Below are 24,529 nucleotides of genomic sequence, written 5' to 3'. Positions count from 1 at the left end.
CACGACGAACGAAGCTCGAAACCTTTCAGCACGATGCAGTACGAGTTAAGGCCGTGGAAGGTAGGACCTTGTGTCTGTAGGACCACAAAAATTCTAGGGGGAAATACGGAACATGAAAATACGAGGCTATTACTGAAAAGATGTAAGAAGGTAGGATCTGCTCCTTTCGGTATAGCTGTCGGTATCATAACGAGACACATAGGACCACGAGCTCACTTATGAAGAATAGGTGTGGCAAGTGATAGCAGGTGTAAGGCATGTGGGGAAGATGATAAAATGTTAGAGCTTTTCCCATTTAATTGCCCGGCTTTCGCGGCTAACCCACTACAGTATTTAGGTGGACACACATGTCCGACTGTGAATGCTAGGTTTCGAATCCTGACACGAACAGCAGAAAAATGTTCAACGTTGGTTGTTCCCGCCTAAAGCCGACATTTGTGTGGTACTTCTCACCAAAGAAGTGTCGCCCTGCGGCACGTTTTCGGACTCGGCCATAGAAACAGGGTCCCTTATCATTGAGCTTAAACTTGAAACGGACCACAGTCATTGACATGTGAGAAGTTTGCACCTGTTTTTATACCCACCACCATAGGATGGGTGAATACTAATCTAGGCATTCCGTTTGCAATACCTCGAAATTTTCGTCTAAGACCCCATAAAGTATATATATTCTTGATCATCTCGATGTTCTAAGTCGATCTAGCCATGTCCATCCGTCCGTCTTTTGAAATCACGAAAGCGGTCGAAGGCGTAAAGCTAGCCACTTGAAATTTTGCACAGATAATTCATAATGATGTAGGTCATTGGGGATTGCAAGTGGTCTATATCGGTTCAAATTTAGATATAGCTCCCATATTAACCGATCTCTCGATTTGAATTTTTGAGCCTCTGGAAGCCCCAATTTTTGACCAATTTGGTTGAAATTTAGCATTTAGTGTTCTGCTATGACTTCCAACAACTGTCCAAAAACTGATATAGCTCCCATATAAACCGATCTCCAAATTTGACTTCTTGAGCCCCTGGAAGCCACAATTTTTGTTCAACTTGACTGAAATTTGGCATGTGGTGTACTGTTATGACTTCAAATAACTGGGCCAAGTACGGTCTAAATCAGCAACACATCGAAATATCTCTTTCCGACCCTACAAAGTATATATTTTACGGATCGTCGTAAAAATCTAAGACGATTTAACGATGTACATATGTCTGTTCATTTGTCCCTCCGTCCGTAATAACGCTACAGCTCATTCTTGGCTCAATGAGTACATAATAAGCAGAATTGTCGATTTTGGAGTGAAGATCAGCCAGAAGTATTGCAAGAGCTACCAATGCATCTAGAAAAAGTCACAGTTTGATGCGGTTTATGGGCTGGTGCTATCATTGGACCGTACTTCTTCACGTAACAATGGACTTACTGAGAGGCGAGTTCGGGGACCATTTTAATTTAAGTTCGGGACCGGTCAATTGGCGTCCTAGATCGTACGATTTAACGTCTAAAGACTATCTTTTGTGGGCTAAAATAGTCCCATAGCTCATTTCTATACAGACAAGCCCTCTTTAATTGACTCATTGGAAGAAAACATTGAAGTATTTATTCGTGAGATACTGGCCGAAATGTTGGGAAGAGTATGCCGAAATTGGACTAAGCGCATGGACCATTTGAGGAGCAGTTGACCAACTTTTGCATGAAATAATCGTCAAACATCATGTTATATGGACCGTACTATCTATTCAAACAAAGACTACATGCAATTTTTTATATTTTAGTTTTTTTTTTAATTTCCTATAGCTCTTACAAAATTACCCTTTTTGATTAAAAGAAACTACAAGAAGACAAACTCCAGAAATTCAGATTTAAAAACTAAATTTTTGGTCCTCTGGGGGACTTAAGTGACACTTTATGCTCCCAAAACTCTCAAACTATTTACCAGGAAAACCCAAAGTTTAAAAGTTTTAAAACAATAGCCAGGGACTAGCTAGATATAATTAAATTTGAATGGCAAAGCAATCATATCCTTACGCACTAAGAAATTCATGCTTGAAAAAATTTGTAAGAATGTCATACATTGTCCTTGCCATTCATAAATTCACTCTCATATGCATTTGTAATCACAGACACCGAAGCAAATACTCGAAACCCATAGCCGTCACATGTTAAACTATTCACCATATCAGCAAACTATGAAATATGCAAAAGGCTTGAAATGCATAAAAGTGCGACCCTTTTAAGTTATGCGTTAATAATATCCTCCTCCTACCGCCCTGCTCTCTAGCAGAAAAGTTTTTAGCCAACACACTATGCTCACTGCTGCTTGTTATCCCTTTAAGCTGTGCGTATTATTTGTCCAAAGCAATAAATGTTGGCATTTCAAACAATCCTTGTGAATTTTTTTATGGAGCCTTTATGCCTCGCCAATCCCCCCCCCCCCCCCATTCCAAATGCTTTGGCATGAAACATTTTTATGGCATTTTGAATATTTAACAGCATTCCGCCTTATGCTTGAGCCAACAACATCAACGAAATTAAACTTTAACCGTTTTAGTGACCTTAAAAACGAAACTCAACACTGAAGCGTTATGCCCAGTGCTGCCACATTTTATGCATATATGCCGTCATAATTTATGTCATGACATAATGTTTATGACATAATCGTGCATATAATCGTATGTTGAGCTGTCGTCCAGCTATATCTAGAGTTAGTCAGTTCTTAAAAGGATTTTTTTTATCGTAACCATTGACAGTGTTTATGAGCCTATTTGGTTTGGAGTGTATTCAAGAGCATAATGTTAAAGAAGAAAATTCAAATTGCGGCAATGCGTTTTGTTAAATATATCCAAGCCAAGAGGCACGTGATCACAATGGCTCATAGGCTAGCAAGTCTGCTTACGACTCTGAATGCCTAGATCTAAAACTGGCCCGAACATTAAACCTGCCGAAATGTATGGGTATTTCCACCCTTGAAAAAGTTCTCTTTTCAGAAGTGTTACACAAATCCACTCGCAAGTAACTGAAACTTTAATCGGGTAGCACTCGTTAAGAAAAGTCTTTCCGCTGTTGTTCGTGGGACAATGAGGCTTTTCAAGAAGCAAAAAATGTATGGCAAAAGTATTTTAAAATTTTTTCTTTCTTATAACTAACCAGCTGACCCGGGCCCGCTCCGTTACGCCTTTTTTAACTCTCTACTATCTTTTTAGGGTGGGGACACTTCGCCCTGAATGCGGATATCGAACTTGTGCCAGTGTAGCCTATGACGCTGAACGCGTTCGAATCCTGGCGAGAACATAAGACTAAGCGGTGTTTATTCCCTCCTAATGTTTGCGAGGAACAATGCCATGCAAGGTCATTTAAAAAATGTTCCCCAAAGTGGTGTCGCACTACGGAATGCCTTTCGGACTCGGCTACGAAAAAAGGTCCCTTATCGTTGAGTTTAAACTTGAATTGGTAAGCACTCACTGATGTGTGAGAATTTGCCCCTGCTCGGTTCCTGGTGGCAATGTTCTTCTTTAGGGTAATGTTCTCATTAGGGGAGGGATGGCACCTCAGACATTTCAACTCAAATATGAATATCAAATTCTTGCAGCATTTCCAAATCCCTCTAATTTGAGCCACATATTGCCATGGCCGGTAAATATGAACCGTTTGGAGGGTGTTTTAGGGCTGGGGCGGCCACCGGCACTTTGCACTAAAACTAGATATCAAATTCATTCTTTAATCCCAACGGAAAAGAAGTTCAGTTTAGGGGGTGCTTTAGGGCGCACCCCAAAACACTTGACTTCAAAATTGAATATCAAATTCGTTTTCTACTCTCAAATACCTTTCATTTGAGTCCCATATTGTCATAATGGGTCAAATAACCCATTTGACGTATCTTTTGGAGGAAAAGCGACAAATAGACTCCTAACTCCACCTACTACCTATACCATTCATTTGAGTCCCACATAGCCATGGTCGGCTGATATGCCCATTTGAGGGTATTTGGGGGTGGGCGACCTCCCATTACGTGGACCTAATGTTTTATGCCATATTTGTAATCTACTTCCGAATACTTTTCATTTGAGTCCCATATTGACATGAACTTCGAATATTGGGTTGCCCAAAAAGAAATTGCGGATTTTTCATATAGTCGGCGTTGACAAATTTTTTCACAGCAATGCAATTACAGAGTCACAACTGTAATTGCATTCTTTCTTCTGTCAGTTATCAGCTGTTACTTTTAGCTTGCTTTAGAAAAAAAGTGTAAAAAAGTATATTTGATTAAAGTTCATTCTAAGTCTTATTAAAAATGCATTTACCTTCTTTTAAAAAATCCGCAATTACTTTTTGGGCAACCCAATATATCTAGTTAGAGGAGTTTTGGGCTTGGGGGGAAGGGGGGCCCGCTGGGTACTTGGACCCAAATTTTAATACCGTATTCGTTTACTGGTCTCCAATACCTTTCATTTGATACCTATATTGTCCCGATCGGTCCACTTTTGATTTTGGGTTGTGTTTTTGGCATAAGGGGGAGGGTCCGTCCCCCTTCCGATACCGAAAAATTATACACCCTATGTTTTATTCCAGACCAACCTATATAATATGCGAAAATTTCGAGAAAATCGGTTCTGCCGTTTTTCAGTCTATACGGAACAAACAAACCGAGTCCCATAGAACCGTGATTGGCTAATGAGGCCATTTTCGGCGTTTTTGTGGGGGGTGGGGTGACCCCCTATACTTCGACATGAATTTGTATGCCAGATTCGTTATCTACTCCGGCATACTTTTCATTTGATACCCATATTGTCCTTTTCGGTCCACTTTTGATTTAGGGTGGTGTTTTGGGGGTAACGGTGGAGGGTCTGCCCCCTTCCGTTATCAATAAATTATAAAGCCTATTCCTACTACCTGACCATATTCGTAATGTACTCCCGAATACCTTTCATTTGAGTCCCATATTGTCATGAGCGTCAAATAAACCTATTTTAAGGTGTTTTGGGGCTGGGGCGGCCCCCCATGTACTTGGACCCAACATTTATTATGAAATTCGTACTCTACTCTTGAATACCTTTCATTTGAATCCCATATTGTCTTGATTGGTTCACTTTAATTTTTGGGTAGTACTTTTGGGGTAAGGGGGAGGGTACGCCCCACTCTCGATATTAAAAAATTAAATAGCCATTGTTTCCTTGCAGACCAACCTACACTATCTGTGAAAATTTCAAGGCAATCGGTTCAGCCGTTTTTGAGTCTATACGAAACAAACAAACAAACACAAATTGAATTTTATATCAAGTCTAGCTGACGCGGGCCCGCTCCGATGCGCCTTCTTTTACTTTATATGGAACAAAATTTTCCTCTGAATATTTATTTTCGACAATTAAAGAGCTTTTAGTGAAATACCATGCTACGAAAATAGTATATCGCTTGACTAACAGTTTAGCAATGCCTTTATCTGAACCCCATATGATTTTTAATTGGTCTACGAATTTAAGTTTGGATGTAAGGTGTACTCCATTCTTAAAATACTTCATTTCAGCCCGATATTCTCATGATGTCTGGTTTAGGGGTGTCTTCATATCAGCATCGTGCTCTTCCTTCAAATACCATTCATTTAAAACCCATATTGCCATTGGTTTAGGGGAGTTTACAGGATGAGGCGTCCCCCAAACACATGACCCCAAAATAGGTTATCAAATTCGTTTTCTAATCTCAAATGCCTTTCATCTGAGGCACATATTGGCATTGTCGAAACAATTTTACCCTTTGGGGGGTGTTTTGGGAAAGGGGTGATGCCCTAAATACATGGTCCTACATTTGGATATCAAATTCGTATTCTACTCCCAAATACCTTTATTTGAGCCCCATATTGCGATGGTCAGTAAAAAATTGCTGTTTGTGGGGTATTATGGGAAAGGGATAGACCCCCATAAAATTGGTCCCGAAAATGGGTATCAATTCTTGCTCTACCCCCCAATACCTTTCATTTAAGCTCCACATTGACATGGTCGGTAAATATGCCCGATTTAGGGGTGGTTTGGGGATTGGGATGGTCCCCCAAACACTAAGCCCGGAAAATATATCAGCAACGGGCTTTATCCTCATATATCTATATATCATTTATTTGAACCTCATATTGCCATTGGCCTCAAAATCGGATATCAACTTCGTTTTCTTATCTCATTTAAACTCCTTATAGCAAAAGTCAGCAAATATGTCCGGTTTAGGGTATTGGCCCTAAAAACTATAAATATTTAGTTCCACTCTCTTTAATACTCAAATTGTTTTGGTGAGCAAATACGTCCTATTTGTGGGTTGTTATGGTGGTGGGACGTTCGCTAGACAGTTGGTCCCTAATATTGATATCAGATACGTGGTCTTCTCCCAAATACCTTTAATTTGAGCCCCATATTTCCATAGTCGACAAACATGACCGGCTTGGGGGTGTTTTGGGGGATGGGCGGCCACTCAGTGAGTTGGCCTTAAAAATATATATCGGATTCGTGTTCCACTTTAAAATCCCTCTTATTTGAACCTCATATTGCAATAGTCAGCAAATACGTCCTATTTGGGTGCTGTTGTGGATTGGGGTGGCCCTATAGACACTTTTCCTGAATATTGATATCAGATTTGAGCTTAACTCCCAAAGACCTTTCATTTGAGCCCCATATTGCTATGGTCGTAAATTTGTCCCCCTTTGGCGGATATTTTTGGTGAGAGGCGGCCCCCCCAAACACTTGGTCCCAAATTTGGATATCAGATTCAAATTCTACACTTAAATAACTTTTTACTTAAGCCCCATATTCCCATGGTCAGTAAATAAGTCCTGTTTGAGGGGTGTTTTGGGAAAGGGGTGGACCCCCAGAAACGTGGTCCCACATTTGGATATCAGATTCGTATTCTACTCGCAAGTACCTTTCATTTGAGTCCCATATTGCCATGGTCGGTAAATATGTCCGATTTGGGGGTGTTTTGGGGCTTGGGGTGATCCCCCTAGCACTTGGTCCGACAATTGGATATCAGATACGTTTTCTCATCCTTAATACCTTTCATTTGAGTCCCATATTGTCGTGATTGGTCTAAGTATATGTTTGGAAGGTTTTAGGGTGGGGCGGCCCCCCTGGGTACCCTATCCGAAATTTGGATATAAAATTTTTATTTTTAGGGTACTATATGAGAGCACACAAAGTTTCGCTTAAATCGCGCCACTTATCTCCGAGATCTGGCGTTTCTGAACATTTGTGTAAGGGGGAGGGTCCGCCCCCCCTTCAGATATCAAAAATTTATTACCCTATTTTCACCACGGGATCATTATGCATCGTTTTAAGAAAAGAAAAAGATTCATAAAACCTTTTTCGGAATTATAATTTTCCCTATAGATGCTTTTGTAACTTTTGTAACAATTTGCATAGTCGCTTACCTAAAAATATTATGGCCTTCGATATGTGACCGAAATGCAAAAATTACCTGGAATAAAGAGAAGAATTATTTAGAATTAGACATTTTCACCAAAAGCTCAAATTAAAACAAGTAAAAAAGTGCTAAGTTTGGACGGACTGTACCTTGGGAACCCACCACCATGAATTCTGCTAAAAAATTACATTAAATAAATTTAGCCGAAGGGCATAAATGTACTCTACGTACCAGAACAAATTTAGGATAAACGAGAGATCGGTTTATATGGGAGCTTTATTAGATAAGAGACCGATTTGGACGGTAAATGGCATAGCTGTTGAAAGTCGTAACAGAACACCAGGTGCATAATATTATCTAATGCGGACAAAAATTTCAGCTTGGAAGCAGTAACAGAACACTACATTCAAAATTTTAGATAAAATGGGCCAAAAATGGCGAAACCATCAGAAAAAATTTTAAGCGGTGGTTTTCCCCTCCTAATGCTGGCAACATTTGTGAGGTACTATGCCAAGTAAAACTTCTCTCCAAAGAGGTGTCGCACTGCGGTACGCCTTTGGGACTCTGCGGACTACTTATCACTGAGCTTAAAACTTAAATCGGACTGCACTCATTGATATGTGAGAAGTTTGTCCCTGTTCCTTAGTGGAAAGTTCATGGGCAAAATTTGCAAAAAATTTGCATTTACGTGCATAATTTCCGCCCAAACGGTTAAAAGTTGCAGCTTGTAGGAGCTCAAGAAGTCAAATCGAAGAACCATCTTATAAGGGAGCTATATCCAAATCTAAACCAATATGGCCCATTTGCAATCCCCAACGACCTACATCAATAAGAAGTATATGTTCAAAATTTCAAGCGGTTAGCTTTATGTGCTGTTTTTGGTGTAGCTGTGTGTTGTACACCGAGGCGGCAGCCCTTGCCGATGACTGATTCCATCGGGTCAATCCGGTACGTACAACCGGCTGCCAAGGGATTGAGCTTTATGTGCTCGACCCCTATCGTGATTTCGGCAGACAGAGGGACGGACGGGCGGACATGACTAGATCGACTCAGAATGTCACAACGGTCAAGGATGTATATGTTTTATGAGATCGTAGCTCAATATTCCAAGGTAGTTACTAACGGACTTTTATACCCACCACCGAAGGATGGGGGTATATGCATTTTGTCATTCCGTTTGCAACACATCGAAATATCCATTTCCGACCCTATAAAGTATATATATTCTTGATCAGCGTAAAAATCTAAGACGATCTAGACATGTCCGTCCGTCTGTCCGTCTGTCTGTTGAAATCACGCAACAGTCTTTAAAAATAGAGATATTGAGCTGAAACTTTTGCACTGATTCTTTTATTGTCCATAAGCAGGTTCGAAGATAGGCTATATCGGCCTATATCTTGATATAGCCCCCATATAGACCGATCGGCCGATTTAGGGTCGTAAGCCCATACAAACCGCATTTATTATCCGATTTTGCTGAAAGTGAGTTGTGTTAGGCCCTTTGACATCCTTAGTCAATTTGGCCCAGATCGGTCCAGATTTGGATATAGCTGCCATATATACCGATCCTCCGATTTAGGGTCTTAGGCCCATAAAAGCCACATTTATTATCCGATTTTGTTGAAATTTGGGACAGTGAGTTTTGCTAGGCCCTTAAACATCCTTCGTTAATTTGACCCTGATCGGTTCAGATTTGGATATAGCTGCCATATAGACCGAACTCTCGATTTAAGGTTTTAGGCCCATAAAAGGCGCATTTATTGTCCGATGTCGCCGAAATTTGGGACAGTTAGTTAAGTTATGCCCCTTGACATATTTCTGCAATATGGTACAGATCGGTCCAGATTTGGATATAGCTGCCATATAGACCGAACACTCGGATTTAGGTTTTTAGGCCATAAAGGCGCATTTATTGTCCGATTTCGCTGAAATTTGGGACAGTGAGTTGTGTTAGACTCTTCGACATTTTTCTGCAACTTGGCCTAAATCGGTGTAGATTTGGATATAGCTGCCATGTAGACCGATCTCTCGATTTAAAGTCTTGGCCCCATATAAGGCGCATTTATAATCCGATTTCACCGAAATTTAACACAGTGGCTAATGTTAGGCTTTTCGACATCTGTGTCGTATATGGTTCAGATCGGTTTATTTTTAGATATAGCTACTAAAAGATCAATATTTTGTTATACACAATTGAAGAATGACTTGTACTTATTAGTATTTGGTCCAAATCGGAACATATTTCGATATAACTGCTATGGGACATAAGGTATGCAATTTTCGAACTTAACGCCTTTTTACTTGTTTATACCCACTTCTTCTTGGTTGGTATAAAAATCTTCGCTCAAAACTTAACAAAATCTTTTAACGAAAATTTTAGTTGGTCAAAATTAAGATGGAAAGCATGAGCCCCAGAATACCTGAATATTAATAAAGCAAGTGCTTGATCGTTTTCTTCTCATCCTCATGAAGAGAGCTTATACAGCAATCATTTTGTGGAAGCCCCATATCCATTGCCATAAGCGCCCTATCGCAATGGCCGGGTATGACTACTGATACGAATGTAAGAAAGTAATTCATTGTCATTTTTTTGCCTCAATGGGAACGTAAATAAGCAAAATTGTCGATTTTGCAGTAAAGATCAGCCAGAAGCATTGCAAGAGTTACCAATGCATCCAGAAAAAGTCACAGTTTCTTGCGGTTTATGGTCTAGTGGCATCATTGGACCGTACTTCTTCAAAGATGATGCGAATCGTAACCTAGCTGGGAATGGTAAGCGCTACCGGTAGATGATATCCAACTTTTTTGCCCAAAATGACATGTGGTTTCAACAAGGCGGTGCCACATGCCACACAGCACGCGCACCAATGGACTTATCGAGAGAGATCGGAGAACATTTTATATCACGTTTGGGACCGGTCAATCGGCCGCCTAGATCGTGCGATTAACGCCTTTAGACCATTTTGTGCGGGACTATGTTAAAGCTCATGTCTCAAGAAGCATAATGCTATAGAATTAGTTGATATCGTAAGGGGGCGGACACTTACTACAAAAGTATCTCGCTTAAATTTAGCACTGTGAGCTGCGTTAGCGAGCACATCCGTGTTTAATATGACACAGATCGGACCATACGTGGCAAATATGTTGGAGGTCATAGAAAAAGTCACTGTGCAAAAATTCATCCAAATTGAATAAGAATTACGCCCGATCCTTTAGGGGATCAAGAAGATCCCCTAAAGGATCGGGAGATCGGTTTACATGGTACCTATATTAGGTTATGAACCTATTTAGACCACATTCGGCACGTATGTTGAAGGTCAAAGGGGAAGTCGTTGTGCAAAATTTCAGCCAAATCAGACAAGACCTGCACATATTGTCACTGTGCAAAAATTAGATAAACCAATTGGATAAGCAAGTACGTGTTTTTGCTGGTGCTCTCGTCAACACAGTTTTTTACCGAAAAATACACCCCAGAAACATCACGGACCTGGCCTAATCCTTGAATTTTTTATGTTACTACACGTATTGATCGAGTTGTCCTGTTACCACGCAGCCCGTGTGATTAAACATCAATTTAATTTTATGGTAATTTAATTTATTTCATAACAAAACACTATTATTTTGCACTCAAACTGTGAGAGTGGGACGTATAACTTCACGAAAACTACAAATATAAACATCATCAGCTGATCCCCTCCAACGAATATACTGGGAAATAGTGGGAACAGATCATCGGTTAGTTCAACTACGTAAAACCGTAACGTAACAACGTATGAACGCAAAAAACGTCGAATTCATCACAATGGATCACACAACATCACCATCACCATCAACCTCTACTAAGCCTAGGGATTCACTTATTTTAGCCCCAAAACGCCTGAGGGAGCTGCATGACCCTCTAAGTGAAAACCTTTCTAAAACCCCGAAGCTGGCAAGCTATGAGTCACCAACTCGAATTATAAATATTATTCAAAAAAGGTTTGACAAACAGCACGAAGAAATACAATTTTTGATGGAAAAAATGGAGCAACGTATTCTAAATGAAATGAATAATCGGTTAAGTTACGTTAAACATGACATTATTCAAGAGGTAAAAAACGAGTTAAAAAATGAATTCAAATCAGTCATTGATAAACTGACTACAAAAATCTCTAGTTTTGAAGAGCGAATAGAGAAACTTGAATTGGCAAGTATCGAGAATGCTAACTTAAAATCGGCTGTCAACGATTTAAACTTGCGCCTCTTACAACAAGAGAATTTGATTGTAGCCAACGATGTGCGTATTAATGGTATACCAGAGTATGAAAACGAAAATCTGCCAGTTATTTTTGACAATATATGCAAGTATCTCAATATATCCAATATACACCTTATTTCAATATATCGCGTAAGAAATATAAAGAATATACGTGGCATAAAAGATGGAGCCATTGTAGCTAAATTACAAACGCCATATGAAAAAAACTTTCTACTTAAAGTAGTCGCTGAGTATAAGCGGAATATAAAAGGACATTTGAAACTTCAACAAATTGGTATTGATGGAGATGTGCCTTTCTACATCAATGAAAACCTCACGCCTTTCAATCATAAAATCTTTTCATCGGCATTAAAAATCAAAAAGGAGAATAGAATTAAGGCAGTTTATACATTACGTGGAATAGTTTATATAAAAATACATGATTCAGATGAACCTTTATGCATTAGAACTTTTGAGGAACTAAATAGACTTTTTCGCTAATTCAGGCTTTGATCAATATTGTTTTATATTTGTGTTTAATTTAAAAGATACATACATTTCCTATTATTTAAACAATGCAACACTATGTTTATTGACAATTTGTGCATTATATATTTTATTTCATACGCGCTTTGTCACTTCTAATGCTGACCATTTCCTCATTAAATATTTTTTCAGTCTAGGTGAGATGATCGTTAATTATGCATTCAATGATGAGTGCTAATAGTAATAACAGGAGTTCCAGAGATAATTTGCATGCCATGATTAGAGTTTTGGCTAAAATGAAAAATGGTATGAATATAATACATTTGAATGCCCAGAGCCTACTAAAGAAGATTGATGAATTTCGCTTTATTTTTGTCGGATCCAATGTTGATTTTATATGCGTGACCGAGACATGGTTCAGAAGCGACATGCCTGACGAATTGGCTAAGCTTGATGGTTACTATTTATACCGGGTTGATAGACAAGGACATGCAGGGGGTGTGGCCATATATGTTAGGAATGGTATTGCTTCTAGGATACGACTTGTTTCAGACCCGCAGGATAATATGGAATATATATTTATTTCAGTCGGAAGAGACAATAAAACGCTTTTGATCGGTAATGTCTATAGGCCGAATAAATTGGTTCGCACGGATGAACTGATGGAGAAAATACATGAGGTTTCTATGTCGTTCAATGAAATTATCATCACAGGTGATTTCAACTCGAATTTGCTTTTAGATAATAACTTGATTAGTGACTTTAATACATATGGCTTACATTCTGTTAATTCGGATACTCCAACTCATTATACAAATACATCTGAGACTCTATTGGATCTTTTTCTTGTTGGGTCAGTGGATAAGGTGCTGCTTTATGACCAACTTTCTGCTAGTTGTTTCTCCAGGCATGACATTATTTTCTTAAATTATAATTTTACTATGGAATACGAGGATAAAACTATTTGGTATAGAGACTTTAGACATGTAGACAACGAGAACTTACTGACGGATCTGCTCTCAGTGGAATGGAGTGCGATATACCACTACGTGGATGTGAACGAGAAAGTAAGATTTCTTGAAGAGAATGTGATCCGCCTCTACGAGAGATACGTGCCTTTGAAACGTAGGGTTGTCAAATCAAGGCAGCAGCCCTGGATAACCGGACGAGTGACTGAATTGATTTCTAAAAGAAATCGGGCTTACAGTAGGTGGAAGAGGTTCAGGACTGAAAGACTCCATGACGAATATAGAACACTCAGGAATCAGGTTGTAAAGGAGATCCGGGAGAACAAGATGTCGTTCTATGGTGAAAGGTACAACTCTGCTGTCACTTGCAGGCAAAAATGGGGCGTGATCAGAGACATTGGTATCGGAATTGGAAAGAAGACTGGCGAAGATGCGAATCTTTCCAAACCCGAACTTGATGATATGAACCGGCAATTTTTGGCCATTAATGTACCGTTTGCGCAAGGTAATGTTTACTTGGGCGGATTGCAGACTGACGTGAATGGCATTGACGAGCAATTCAGATTTCGACTTGTTGATCAATGTGACGTTCTGGAGTCAATTTTGAGGATAAAATCCAATGCTACAGGTGTCGATGGTATTGACCCTAACTTTCTGAAACCAATATTACCGAATCTTTTACCATTTATTACACATATATTTAACTATATACTTCTGTCATCGATCTTTCCCAGTGGCTGGAAGAGGGCTAAGGTTATTCCGGTACCTAAGTCCAATAATGATTTTAGACCAATTGCGATCTTGCCATTCTTGTCTAAGGCATTTGAGAATATTGTGTATGATCAGATAAATACATTTTTAAACAGGAATTTCCTTTTATCAGATAGGCAATCTGGGTTTCGTAAACGCCGTAGTTGTACGACTGCACTTATTGATGTAGTCGAAAATATTAGACGCAATATTAATGATAACCACGTAAGCTTTCTTGTCCTATTAGACCACTCTAAGGCATTCGATTCCGTGGATCACACGATATTGGCATCTAAACTTACAACCTTGTTTAATTTTGACGACACAGCAGTTCGGTTTATTGCATCATATCTGGACAGGCGCACACAGGCTGTTTACTCTAACGGTATGATGTCTGATTTCTTGGAGCTTACTCGTGGTATTCCTCAGGGTTCTGTGCTGGGACCACTATTATTTTCATTATATGTCAATGATATTGCAAGCATACCTGATGGATATGACATGCACATATACGCTGATGATGTGCAATTGTGTTTCTCTTGCAGGACGAGTGATACAAGGTCATATGTGGCGTGGATTAATTTGCAGTTAATTGCCATCAGTGATTGGGCAACCAAGAATGGCTTGAAGTTGAATCCTGATAAGACGAAGTGCATTGTTATCTCGAGAAAGTCTATAGATACATTGTCTTTGCCTAGGCTTGCCTTAGGTGACAAGACCATAGAGTATGTGCAGACTGCAAGGAATTTAGGGGTATTATTTGACAATACTCTGTCCTGGAATAGGCATATTGAGTTGGCTATAGGACAGATTTATGGTATGTTACGGACTCTTTGGTCTATTCACCAATATATTCCATTCAGTGTGCGTCACGCAATTGCTCATGCCTATTTACTACCTAAACTTTTGTATTGTTGTGAGATATACGCAGAATGTGACTACGTCCATAAGCGTAAATTAAAAGTAGTTTCGAATGACATTACACGATTTGTTTATAGTATCAGACGTGCGGATAGTATATCATCGGCTTCTAGACAGTTTTATGGGATGGAATTTGAAAATTTTTTGAAATTTCGTGCACTGACTTTCATGCATCGCTTAATTTATACACATGAACCCAAATATCTTTACGACCGGTTGGAAATCTCACGATCTTCTCGAACCAATTGCATGGTTCCACTGCATAGTAACTACTTGGTATGTGACAGACAATTTTTTGTTTACACCATTCGTCTCTGGAACGCCCTCCCAATCAATTTAAGAAATAGTCCTAATGAAAAGAACTTTAAACTTAAGCTAAAACATCATCTCACTTAGGAAGTAATTTAATTTTGACCCTTTAAATATTAGCTCACATTTATTAATATATACATCAAATTACACTAATAATTATTTATCTTCTGTATAATTCTTTAATCATTAATTTCTTTGTTTATACTTAAATACCTATGTAATAGTATTATTTTTGTGAAACTATTAGTTATTGACATATATCGGATAGTACTGTAATTTATAAGTAATGCTTGTTGTACTATCATTACATTTTTATCAAATAAATAAAATAAATAAAATAAATAAAAATAAATATTGGGTTGCCCATAAAGTAATTGCGGATTTTTTAAAAGAAAGTAAATGCATTTTTAATAAAACTTAGAATGAACTTTAATCAAATATACTTTTTTACACTTTTTTTCTAAAGCAAGCTAAAAGTAACATCTGATAACTGACAGAAGAAAGAATGCAATTACAGAGTCACAAGCTGTGAAAAAATTTGTCAACGCCGACTATATGAAAAATCCGCAATTACTTTTTGGGCAACCCAATATATCTAACTATGAATCGAGTGCCGCAGTGCGTCACATCTTTGGGATGAAGTTTTTGCATTGCATAGTAACTCCCAAATCTTGCCAGCATAAGGAGTGCATAACCACCGCTGACAATTTGTATATGCACCACCATAGGATGGGGGTATACTAATCTTGTCATTCCGTTTGCAACACCCCGAAATATTCGTCTAAGTATACATATTCTTGATCGTCTCGACATTTTGAGTCGATCTAGCCAAGTCCGTCCGTCCGTTTGTCAAAATCACGATAGCAGTCAAATGCTTAAATCTAGCCACTTGAAATTTTGCGTCTTCTTTTTGATATGGATCGTTAGGCTACATGGGTTCAGATTTGGATATATACAGGATCTCCCGATTTGACTTCTTAAGCACCTGGAAGCCACAACTTTTGTCCGATTTGGCTGAAATTTTGCATGTGGTGTTCTCTTAAGATGTCTAACAACTGTGCCAAGTACCGTCTAAATCGGTTTATAACCTCATATAACTCCAATATAAACCGATCCGCCGATTTGACTTCTTGCGTCTTTACAAGCCGCAATTTTTCTCCAATGTAGCTTAAATTTTATATACGGTGTTCTGTTAAGACTTTCAATAACTGCACTAAGTAAAATCCAAATCGGGGAGTAACCTGGTATAGCTCCCATATAAACCAATCTGCCGATTTGACTTCTTGAGTACTTACAAGCCGCATTTTTTTTTTGTCCAATTTGGCTGAACTTTTGCATGCGGTGTTCTGTTAAGACTTTCAATAACTGTACTAAGTAAAGTCCATTCGGCGTATGACCTGGTATAGCTCTCCTATAAACCGATCTGCCGATTTGACTTCTTGAGTCCTTGCAAGCCGCAATTTTTGGCCGATTGGTTGAAATTTTCCATGCGGTATTCTGCTACGACTTCCATCAACTGTGCCAAGTACGGCGCAAATCAGACTTTAACCTGATATAGCTCCGATATAAACCAGTCTCTTGATTATCCTTGTTCGGTTCCTAGAAGCGTTAATTTATGCTGGTCAAGCCGAACTAACCAAGCTTTTACTTGTTTTTTCTCATGTTCTCGCCGGGATTCAAACCCAGGTTTTCAGCGTTAGAGGACATGCCAACATCTGCGCTACGGTGACCTCCTCTCTAATATTAAGTATTCATGTTTTGCGTAGACAGCCAGATGGAGAGACGGACGGACAGACAGACGTACGGTCTAAGACTAATATTTCGATGTGTTACAAACGGAATGACGACATTTGTACACCCCCATCCCATAGTGCATAAAAATAGTCCCCAGAAAATTGCCTTGGATCAGCAGCACGAGATCGTCTGCATTAGCGATTAATTTCATGCCATCCCTGTTAAGATCCAATAGATTTCAGAGAAATGGCGGGAAACAAGATATTGAGGAGTTCCCCTTGTCACCCTTTTTCTGATCCAGTATCTTATATTGGGATCCCTTCCATAGCAGTAGGATATTTTCATGCGTTTTGGGCAATTTAAACGGCTGGAATGTATGTACCACACAAACAATCTTATCCTTGTGGACAATGTCACCGACGAAGTCATACGCCAAGGCAGCTCCTGTGGGCGACGCAGTAATCTTTATGGGGTCGTAGGTGTTAGCAATGGAATGACTAGATTAGTATACCTCCACCCTATGGTGGTGGGTATAAAAACGTTCCCAAAAGACCACAGTACTACTGGTGTATATAGTTGGCATGTTAAATTAGAACATATTTGGATGGCTCCGAACTTAATACTTTTTTACTTGCTGTTTTCCAAGGCTTAATCATGACTATAAATTGTATTTAACCCTTTCCTCTAAGATATGAAATCAGCATCTATGTTCCCTCAAAGCAATTGAAAATCAATATCCTCTTTGGCATTAATCGCATATTGAAACAATTGCCAATTCAATTGTGATTTCCCCAATGTTGTAGTTTGTCACAGGAAAGTCTTACCGTTGTTGTGGCAGCAAGCAAAGAGCTGTTTCTTATGCTACCCGCCACCATCGCTCACGGAAGCGTGTTCATTAAACCCCCTCAGTGCAACTCAGGGAAATCATACTAATGGAATTTTTACATTCACCTGTTCTTTTCATCTGTGGGAGTGATTCTCCTCCAATTGTTGCTCAAGCGGAAAAGCAGCCCTGATTTCCTTTCAACGATGCGACACACAGTGGGAGAAAATCGAAAAAATCTAATAAAAACCAGTAAGGAAAGGCAAAAGTCCAAAGCCCAAAATGTGCCGACTTTATAACACCCTACACCAACACTACAAATGCAAAAGGGGGGATATATTTTATTCTGAACCAATTCTGATGGACCTCAGCGAATGTATTCAATTCCTGTATCCAAATTCCTGTATCAAATTTCGAATAGAACATATATGTTTAAAATGTAATAACAACGGTTGACATATGACACAAATTACCTAAAATCTGACGAACATATATATGGGAGCTATATACACATCTGAACCGATTCCTATGAAATTCACAAGTAATATCGAGAGTCATAAGAAAATCCTTCCTGGAAAATTTCGAGAGAATCGGTTAACAAATGGCCAATTTATTGCAGTATTACTGCAAATCGGACGAACTTATATATGGGAGCTATATCGAAATCTGAACCGATTTCTATGAAATTCACCAGTAATATCGAGAGTTACAAGAAAATCCTTCCGGCCAAATTTCAAGAGAATCGGTTAACAAATGACCATTTTATTGCAGTATTACTGCAAATCGGACGAACATATATATGGGAGCTATATCCACATCTGAACCGATTTCTATGAAATTCACCAGTAATATCGAGAGTCATAAGAAAATCCTTCCTGCCAAATTTCGAGAGAATCGGTTAACAAATGGCAATTTTATTGCTGTATTACTGCAAATCGGACGAACGTATATATGGGAGCTATATCCAAATCTGAACCGATTTCTATGAAATTCACCAGCAATATCGAGAGTCATACGAAAATCCTTTCTGCTCAATTTCGAGAGAATCGGGTAACAAATGACCATTTTATTGCTGTATTACTGCAAATCGGACGAACATATATATGGGAGCTATATCCAAATCTAAACCGATTCCTATGAAATTCGCCAGTAATATCGAGAGCCATAACAAAATCCTTCCTGGCAAATTTCGAGAGAATCGGGTAACAAATGACCATTTTATTGCTGTATTACTGCAAATCGGACGAACATATATATGGGAGCTATATCTAAATCTGAACCGATTTCTATGAAATTCACCACCAACATCGACAGTCATAACAAAATCCTTTCGGCCAAATTTCGAGAGCATCGGTTAACAATTGACCATTTTATTGCAGTATTACCGCAAATCGGACGAACATATATATGGGAGCTATATCCAAATCTGAACCGATTTTTTCCAATTCAATAGGCTTCGTCTCTAGGCCGAAAAACACGCCCATACCAAATTTGAAGACGATCGGATGAAAATTGTGACCTGTAGTTTGTACACGAATTAACATGGACAGACGGACAAACAGACAGACAGACGGACAGACAGACGGACAGACGAACAGACAGACAGACAGCGGAAGGACAGACAGAGGAACGGACGGACAGGCAGACAGACATACAGACAGACGGACAGACAGACAAACGGGCAGACCGACGGACAGACTGACGGACAGACAGACGCACACACAGACGGACAAACAGACAGACAGATAGAGGGACAGACGGACAGAAAGACAGACAGACAGACAGACAGACGGACAGACAGACAGACAGACAGACAGACGGACAGACAGACGGACGGACAGACAGACAGACGGACAGACAGACAGACAGACAGACAGACAGACAGATAGACAGACAGACAGACAGACAGACAGACGGACAGACAGACAGACGGACGGACGGACGGACGGACAGACAGACAGACAGGCAGACAGACATACAGACAGACAGACAGACAGACGGACGGACAGACAAATGGACGGATAGACAGATGGACGGACAGACAGACGGACAGACAGATAGACAGACAGACAGACGGACAGACAGACGGACAGACAGACAGACGGACAGGAAGACAGACAGACGGGCAGACAGATGGACAGACAGACGGGCAGACAGATGGACAGGCAGACGGACAGACAGACAGACGGACAGACAGACGGACAGGCAGACAGACAGACGGACAGACAGACGGGCAGACAGACGGACAGACAGATGGACAGGTAGACGGACAGACAGACAGACAGACAGACAGACGGACAGACAGACAGACGGACAGACAGACAGACGGACATGGCTAAATTGAATCAGAAAGTGATTCTGAGTCGATCGGTATACTTATCAGTGGGTCGATCTCTCTCCATTACAAACAAGTGTACTAAGTTATAATACCCTGTACCACAGCGGTGGTGTAGGGTATAAATATGCCGCATAAGAACGGGTAGAGATATTCTTTGAAAATTGGCATGGTTAAGAGTTGATGTGTTAGCGATATTCTGGTATAAATATGCCGCATGAAAACGGGTAGAGATATTCTTTGAAAATTGGCATGGTTAAGAGCTGAGGTGTTAGCGATATCCTGTGCAAAAGGCCCTTGGTTGTCCGGGTGCCTTTTAAAAGGCCCCTAAGTAGGTCACCTCTGTATTTCCAAAATTTGTTGGGGCTGCCAAATCAGCATTTGTGGTCCGATTTCCAAAGCAGGTCACGGTCAAAATTTCAAAAAAATATCAAAACTTTTTTGTAGGGAATTTTGAGCACTATCCAGCAAAAAAAAGTTGGAAATCGGACTACAAAAGTAGGTTTGGCAGCCCAAACAAATTTTCGAAATACCGAGGTGATCAAATTAGGGGCCTGCCAAATGGCGCCTGGACAACCAAGGGATTTGGAATTTTGCACAGGATATCGCTAACACCTCAGCCCTTAACCATTCCCTAGGTTGTCCGGGCGACTTTTAAAAGGTCCCTATGTTGGTCACCTCGGAATTTCGAACATTTGTTGGGGTTGCCAAATCAGCATTTGTGATCCGATTTCCAAAGCAGGTCTCGGTCAAAATTGCAAAAAAATATCAAAACTTTTTTGTAGGGAATTTTGAGCACCATCCAGCAAAAAAATGTTGGAAATCGGACTACAAAAGTAGGTTTGGCAGCCCAAACAAATTAGGGGCCTGCCAAAAGGCGCTTGGACAACCTAGGGGCTTAAAGATTTGCAAGTCTTCGGACTACAACCGAAGTTTGGCAGCCCCAACAAATTTTCGTAAAACCCAGGTGACCAAATTAAGGGGCCTGCCAAAGGCGCCCGGACAACCAAGGGCCTTCTGCGCACGATCTCGCTAACACCTCCGCTCTTACCTTACCAAATTTGAAACAGATTTTCCTACTTGTTCTCATACGGCATATTTTTTATCATTTTTTTTTTTTTTGTTTCTTCCCACTGTGGGAGGTATCCTTGGCTGTTGTACCCAATTTTTTGTTCGTAATCGAATAATTCCAGCCATACGCTGAGGGGTTTTGTACACGTAATGAAATCATTGCGACAAAAGGAACTGTGACATTCTTAGTCTCTCCCCCTAACGAGCGTGACGCATGTAAAATTATCTCTTACCTCCGGCATTGCAATGGGAGTACTCAAGGAAGAACTTAAGTACTGCAATCAATAAGCAGCAGCAGCTGCGACATTGTTTCGGCGGAAGAATTGCCAGGAAACAACAAGAACAGGTGAAAGCAACTGAAATCAACTTAACCAACTGGCTGGCTGAGGGGGTATAGAAATCAAATATGCTTTTATATGGCTACAGTGTATCATAAGTGGAATATAAGAGGGAGGAAAAAGGATGCTAAACGCATCATCAAGTATATTTATTTCCCCCTATTTTTTAAAATTCTGAAAAATTCTAGGGAAGGTGTTGGCACATGATATGATCAATGTTTGTAGTTAGTAAAGTTTTAAGACAAATGTATAACAGAAGATACATTTTTAAACCATTTTTATATATCAAATGTAGTTGACATACTTTTCAATCATTTATGTCATAACTATTTGTTTAAATTCTCATTTAAAATCAACCCAATGAAGTCATCAATCCTTCTTTCTCTTTCTCTTTTTCAGCCCGCATCCACTACAGCGATGACATATTGGCCAGCGAAGAATATCGCGACGAATACCGACTGCATCATCATTACGACAGCAAAGAATCTATAAATCTCACCCCCTCAGTCACCCCCCATGGTTCGCCACAATCCCGCCAACGTCTAGGACAACATCTTAGCAAATCAGCCTCCGAATTGAATGGTCATCAAGACTCACCACAGACCTCGCCCAAAAGAGCCAAAAGTGCGGCAGCACCTCATACTTCCTCATCTGGCGGGGGTGTGTTTCAGAAGACCCATGGCTTCTTTAATAATCTGAAACATCGTTGGGGACGTGCGAAAAGCAAAGATCGTGTGGGTCGCAAATCACCCAATGATTTTCTTGAAGAGAGTACAGACTATGCAGCCGATTATAGCTCAGAAAGTAGTTCGGTAACCCAATCGCCTAGACATAGATCGAAAACCATAGGGGGTTCGCCTTTGGCTAAGGAGTTCAAGGCCACGGCCCGCATGGCGCAGGCCATACAAAGATTTGGCGGATCAATGGAGGGACGCATTGATGAGCATCCGGAGAATGGTGGCAGCAATTATGGCGATTCGCATTTGACATCAAGACAAATAGAGCACTTACAGGTATGGTGTTGCAATATAAATTGAAAAGAATATTAAATGTGAGTTTTTGAGCCAATTGGATGGTAGCTAAATGATATGAATATCGAAAAAGTAAAAACAAAACAAGTATCCAAGGATACCCACCCGCACGCATTCTGTTCATAACATAAAAGCGTTATATCGCTTAATAGAAGGTTATGGATCTTAAACTCTCAAGAAGTCAGTTCGGGGATCCGGTTCAGATTTGGGTATAGCTATCATCTATAGGTTATTTATATATTTTACAATCGGCTTAAGCCCTTTGAAATGGCAAGAAATCAACTCTTAGGATCGATTTATAGCGAGCTAAAGATGAAGTCAATTTGCAATTTTTATCCAATTTGCCGTAAATTTGGTGCATGTGCCACACCAATATATTAACCAAGATTCGTTAAAATTAAATTGTCCAAGTATAGAAGACATTAACGAAAATGTCAACATGATAACGACTGCACTGGAGAGGTCCTTCAAAGATAGTTGTCCTCTTCGGGAAAGGAAATAAGCCCAAAAAAAACCCTCGATGACCGGGAAAACTCGCAATATTGGGAAAGAGGTCCGCAGACGTTTTAACGGAGCACATCGTAAAAAAGCGTAAGTTTTTTGGGATGTGTATTACACACAGCTCAACGAATACAATTAGATAACCAGAGCGGCAAAACGTGCCTCCTGGAAGCTTTTTTGCGAACAGGTCGATAGCGTTAATGACGCCGCCAAGATAAACAAGTTTCTCTCAAAACCCCATGTCCAAACTGAAACTTTAGTAGTGAAAGTGAGAGCAAAGACAACGGAGGACATGTTGAGGCTTTTGATGATAGCGCATTTGGAAGTCTCTTAAAGTTGGTCACCTCGGTATTTCGTTCGGTATTGTTCTTCATTTGTGGTCCGATTTTCAAAATTTGCTAAAATATGCTGATTTCGATAATCCTTGTTAATTATGCCACAAATCCTAACGTTACCTAAGCATATCTTCCGCTTGGGACCGATAATCTTGTGGAATACTTCCCGATGCACTGCTGATATCAAGTACTGCGTATGTCAGCTCGTCTTTGTTATGCTTCTTGGCAATCCTGCCGTAGGAGGGCGGCTTTTTACCAACTTCCCCATCGCTGATGGCTGTGACAGTCTTTTAGAAGTCACAGCCCACCATTAAGACTCAGGGGCTGTGCGACTTGGAGGGCTAGCCTGGTCTTCCCAGACTTCTTTAAAAGGGGGAGCTGCCAATCCGATTGACTTTATATTTGGGCCATTTGAAAGAGCTAGGTGAGGACTAAACTAGTAAAAGCGTGCCTTGTTCGGATGGACCGAATCTTATATACCCTCCACCATGGATCGCATTTATCAAGTTCTTTGAATTACTATTTTAATATATATGGTAATTTTTTAAGAGCAACAGGAAAGCTTTTCAAAAAACATCAAATTCAGAGAAATGCATGAAAACTTTATTTGACTGCGCCTCAAATGGTCCATCCGGTATACGCTTTCCAACATTTCAGCCGATATCTCACGAATAAATGCTTCAATGTTGTCTTCCAATGCGTCAATTGAAGTGGACTTATCTGTATAGACATGAGCTTAAACATAGCCCCACAAAAAATTTTTTAAATGCATTACCTCGCACGATCTAGGCAGCCACTCGACCGGTCCCGAAAGTGAAATAAAATGTTCACCGAACTCGCCTCTCAATAAGTCCATTGTTACGAGTGCTGAGTGACATGTGTCACCGTGCAAGTCAAGCACTAGCATTTTGGGCAAAAAAAAAGTCATCTCACGATAGCGTTCACCATTCACCTTTTCGTTGCGATTCGCATCATCTTTGAAGAAGTACGGTCCAATGATGCCACCAGCCCAGAAACTGCACCAAACTGTTACTTGTTCTGGATGCATTGGTAGCTCTTGCAATGCTTCTGGCTGATCTTCACTCCAATATCGACCATTCTGCTTATTTACGTACCCATTGAATCAAAAATAAGCTTCGTCGTAAAATGGAAGAAGCGCACTATGCACTTTTTTGCAAGCGTTGTTCGTTTGTAAAACGATTCATGGTTAAATTATAGACCAAACTAAAGGTGTTTGACAGTGAAATAAAACACGTAGCGTGCGTGAGGTGTTCAAACCAGTGTTGCCAAAAAGATAATA

At 40.0% G+C, this 24,529-nt stretch overlaps 1 protein-coding gene across 2 annotated transcripts in view; it reads left to right on the top strand.

Annotated features, from left to right (window-relative positions):
- The window catches only part of LOC106089158 (multiple C2 and transmembrane domain-containing protein), a 202,384-nt gene that overhangs the window by 125,932 nt on the left and 51,923 nt on the right, over window positions 1-24,529 (top strand). For both annotated transcript variants that reach the window (XM_059370379.1, XM_059370380.1), the window contains one exon: window positions 21,762-22,375. In XM_059370379.1, the coding sequence (XP_059226362.1) occupies window positions 21,762-22,375 (614 nt within the window). The remainder of the gene's footprint in view (window positions 1-21,761; window positions 22,376-24,529) is intronic.

Source organism: Stomoxys calcitrans, chromosome 5 (genome assembly GCF_963082655.1).
Source record: "Stomoxys calcitrans chromosome 5, idStoCalc2.1, whole genome shotgun sequence".
NCBI classification, from domain to species: Eukaryota; Metazoa; Arthropoda; class Insecta; order Diptera; family Muscidae; genus Stomoxys; species Stomoxys calcitrans.
This window is presented reverse-complemented; position numbering and strand designations above follow the sequence as displayed.